At 51.0% G+C, this 4,219-nt stretch overlaps 1 protein-coding gene across 1 annotated transcript; it reads right to left on the reverse strand.

Annotated features, from left to right (window-relative positions):
• Positions 1-1,532: 1,532 nt before the first annotated feature.
• On the reverse strand, positions 1,533-3,352 carry LOC148208616 (uncharacterized protein At3g60930, chloroplastic-like). The gene is made up of 2 exons (XM_088118987.1): positions 1,891-3,352; positions 1,533-1,817 (listed from the first exon to the last, which is right to left on the reverse strand). Exons 1-2 carry the CDS (start codon positions 2,555-2,557, stop codon positions 1,594-1,596), a joined length of 891 nt encoding a protein of 296 aa, XP_087975113.1. The 5' UTR covers positions 2,558-3,352; the 3' UTR covers positions 1,533-1,593.
• Positions 3,353-4,219: the final 867 nt, after the last annotated feature.

The raw sequence follows: 4,219 nt of genomic DNA on the forward strand, positions 1-4,219 counted from the left end.
GAACATCAAGAGATTCAAACTCAAACTTTCAAATTATGTTAATTAAAGGCGCGACCTCAAAAGTAAGAGGTGCGAGATGACATTAGCTGCAGTTCAAAGGAAGGGCAAAGAAAAGAGGTTGCTAACAACAAAGTAGAAGCAAATGGGAGTCTCTTTATTGAATGAAGAGCAGAGCCAAGGCTTATAGACCTTGCAGCTCTGCCCTGACACTTACAAACAAAAAAGAAAAGGGAGGGAGAACAGCGAAAGGCCTCGTGAAGGGTGGTCGCCTAAGAGCCTGCTGGGGAAGCGCCCTCCTGAGTGGAGCTGACCTGGTCCTCTTCGGGATCGGAGTAGTTAGAGTCCAGATCCCTGACATACTGATCCACCAACGCTTGGGGGCCAGGGGTGCCGCCAGGCCCAGACGCTCACTTCTCGGCATACCTCCTTTTCAGACCGTTGAGATCGATCTGAAGGTCGGGCATGTCGGAAGCAATGCCCTTCATGAGGAACTTGAAGCCCGCGTCAAAAAAGTCTTTGGCAAATCCATCGAAGTCAGGATGTTGCCTAAACGATTCCTCCAGCAGGACTCCATTGCTGAGGCGCTCCTTCGCCGTCTCCAGCTCGGCAGTCGCATGCTCCAACTCCTTATCCTTCGCTTCAAGCGCCTGGAGCATGTCGTCCTTCTCCTTCAGGAGCTGGAACTTCTCCCTCTCCAAGCCCCTGGTGATAGCGTGGGCAGGTCGGAGTTGGGCTTTGCGCCTGTCCTCCTCCTTCTTCAGCAGCTCGGCCTGAGACTCCACCTCGGCCTTCAAAGTCTCCACCTCAGAGTGAGCCTTCAGCAGCTCATCCTTCATGGTGGAGGAAGCAGCCTCCAAGGCAGCGGATAACTCCTCTTTCTCCCTCGCTGCCAGAATTTCCCTCCCATCCAGCTCGGCCTTTACAGTCAGAGCCGATTGAATAGAAGCAACGAACGCCTGAGAAATGGTACAAGGAAAAAGTTAGATCGAACTACCTGTTGGGCGAAATCAAGCAAAAATGGGGCACTAGTCTTACCTCGGCGGCGTAGTCGATGGTCCTCTGCAGAACGGACCCAGGGGCGCTCACAAATTTGGACGCCCTCCTTAGGCAGCGGTCCAAACTTGCAGCAGAGATGCGGGACACCTGGTCCCTCACCCCAGAACTTGACGGCTCAATTCTGAACCGCGTCGTCACGTCAGACGTCCCGCCCATCCTGGCCGTAGGATCGTCCACCCGATCTGCGAAACTTGCAGGCAAGACCCTGCAAGCTCCGACCTCCGAGGGGGAGATCGCCTTCTTTTTCTTCCTTCTTCGCTTCAGAGGGGCTTCCTTCCTCGCCTCCTCGCCCAATGGCGGGGCGTCCGCCGCCTCGGTCTGATCCCTGGGGCGCTTCTCCCTCGAGGGACCCCCAGAAGACTCCAGCTCGATCACCGGGGCTGGATCTTCCGAGGCAGGCCCTGCCACGGCAGGGGTGGCAGGTTTCGAGCTCTGGGCGGCCTCGAGAGCATGGGCTCGGCCCTTAGACTTGCACTTCACGCCGCTTGCAAATCTGCAAACCATGCTTGCGAGATAAAAACAAGGGTCAACACAAGGTTAGAGGAAAAATGGGGAAGGCAAGCTCGGCATACCAAGTTCAGAGTTCGGCCTCGAGGATTCAATGGGACGAACTGCAGGGTTGTAATCTAGCAGCCCGGACTCAAGCTGCAGTTCGTCAGTCACCAGGGTTCCGACCTTCCTACCCCTCGGAAAGCGCTCCTTGTAGTATTTCAGCGTATCGAAGGAGGCCTGCGTAAGCTCGGGGACTGGTCGGATTGAAACTGCACGAAGAAAAAATCCGAGTTAGACCTGAATGACAGAAGAAAATTACGAAAAGTAAGAACTACTCCGTACCTAGGTTCCCAAACCTAGTGGGGACGTCAAAGAAGGAACGACCTGACTCGTCCTTTGCGAGCCATTCCCCGGAAGCGTAGAACCACTTCCTCACCCATCCCTTGATGGAAGTCGGCCCCTTAACTATACCGCCTGCGCCTTTCCTTGCGTACATATAGAACCGACCAGGCTTCTTAGCTATCCTTTTCGCCTCGAAGCACGCGAGGAGCTGGTCTACGTCCAACAGCTCGGCCTCCTCACTATCCCGAGCTTGTAGCCAAAAGAGGATGGCCAAAGCGAAAATGACACCCCACCCATTGGGGGCCACCTGAGCCGAAGCCAACCCAGTCCGGAAGAGAAATTCTTGGACAAAAGGGTGAAGGGGAAGTCTGAGGCCATACTCAAACATTTTGAAGTAGAGAGTGACCCATCCCTCTGGAGGATTGTCAGCTCTCTCCCCCTCCTCCGGAAGCCTGAGGAGGATGTTCTCAGGGATAGCGAACCCCCTACGAAGGGATCCGAGGTAGTGCTCAGGTATCCTAGAAGGGTATTCCAAACCCTGACCTGAAGTGGAGGCGTCACTATCCTCCCCGTCATCGGAGATTCTAAAGTTTTCTATCTCCTCGAGCTCGAACTCTAGCCTACGAGCTAAATCGGATCCTAGGTTGCTGCTAATAGAGAACGACATGGCAATTACGTTCGAAAGAGAGAGGGAAGAGACCGACCTACCAAGGGTTCGAGCTGCCTTCAGATCGAACTCCAAGAATTCAAGGAACGTAAGGTATGATCTGAAGGATTGGGGGCATTTATAGCCCGCCGGAAGAATTTCCCCACCGTACACGTGTAATCAACGAGCGGCAAGGATCCTCTCTGAGATCCGAAGCGTCGGAATATTTGAATATTCCGACGATAAATCTTCCGCGACGGTTGTATTTTCCCACGAATAGGAAGTCGCCACGTGTCCAAAGCAAGTCGAATGAACTTCTCTGCCAGGTCGAGATCGGACCAGACAGAGAGGGGGCCAATTTTTGGGGAAGGGAATACCCTGGACACGTGGAGGACCCCCATTGATGCTCCAAGATGGCTCATGAGTCATGCCCAGCTCGGATAGCCGAGATGGCCGCCACCAACGCCGACAAATGCTAAGTATGAGAGCCGAGGTGAGCCTGGCCCAGGTCTGACCTACCGGGGAGCTCGGTAGGGACCGAGATGAGAAACTGTCTGCGGCGTGATTATCGGGCGTAACCGTCGGTCCCGAGATTACCGGGTGTAACCGACGGTCCCGAGATTACCGAATGTAACAGTCGCTAGATTAGCGGGACCGCCACCCATAAGTAGAGGACCTCACTCCCCGATCAGGTGCGATGATTTCTGGCTCCGAACTAAACTTGGAATCCGACCTATACTGACTTGATCGTCGGAGTGCTCACCTTTTTGTGCAGGTCCGCCCAAGTGTTCAGGTCGGTCCGGAGGCCGAGTTCGAGCTACAATCAGGAACACACTGTTGTGCACATCTCTGCATAAACAAACAAGAACATTTTCAAGCTTAAATTTGGAAAAATCAATGTTAACAAGACATGAAGCAGTGTGTGAGGTATTCAAACCTTTTCCATCACCTACATACAATTTATCCATACCTTTGTAAGGTTTGATGTGAGAGACCATACCTGAGTCATTGACTATGTGAGATGTTGGTCCAGAGTCTGCAAAGAGAGTAGGCTCAGTCACTTCATTCATGCTTAAGGCAGCTAGAGCTTTCGGTATTTCTTCAGTCTGATATGAATGGTCAAATCTATTCCAACATTTAAGAGCTGTATGGTTGAATTTCCCACATATTTGACACTGTATTCTTTCTTTTTGGTTAGAATTTAGGCTATTAAAGCTTCTTGAATTGTGTTGAGTAGGAGACTGTATGTTTTGATGTTCTATTTGACTTTCTCCTTTGATCTAATCTTCCTCTTTGGTTGTAATTTCTTCCTCTCCCATAGCCTCTTCCTCTTTGTTCAAAGTAGGCTTGATTGTGGTCCATAGAATGTGATTTTTCTTCTTCAACTTGAATAGTAAGTTGTAGTTCCATGGTTCTTTAGTGCTAGCACGAACTGATTGTAAGATGGATAAGGGGCTTTGGAAAGCATAGCAATTCTGAAATCTTTCTACTTACCTCTCAAACCCCTTGCAAGGTGGAATACTTTGGTTATGTCATCAAGGGGTTTTTTCATAGCTGCAAGTTTGTCACATAATCCCTTGAATCTCTTGAGGTAGTCTTCCATGCTCATACTCCCCTTTCTTAGACTGACTAAGGATTCATTTAGATGGATTTCATTCTCCTTGGTCATGGTTAGGAGAAGTT

This window comes from Momordica charantia (assembly GCF_013281855.1).
Source record: "Momordica charantia cultivar OHB3-1 chromosome 10 unlocalized genomic scaffold, Mcharantia_2.0 BLBB01000010.1, whole genome shotgun sequence".
NCBI classification, from domain to species: Eukaryota; Viridiplantae; Streptophyta; class Magnoliopsida; order Cucurbitales; family Cucurbitaceae; genus Momordica; species Momordica charantia.

Bases quoted from the DNA above. Each gene is read 5' to 3' on its own strand.
- LOC148208616 (XM_088118987.1), bottom strand. From the start codon at position 2,557: ATGTCGTTCTCTATTAGCAGCAACCTAGGATCCGATTTAGCTCGTAGG. The intron at 1,818-1,890 runs GTACGGAGTAGT...TTCTTCGTGCAG, and splicing joins CACTAGGTTTGGGAACCTAG to TTTCAATCCGACCAGTCCCC.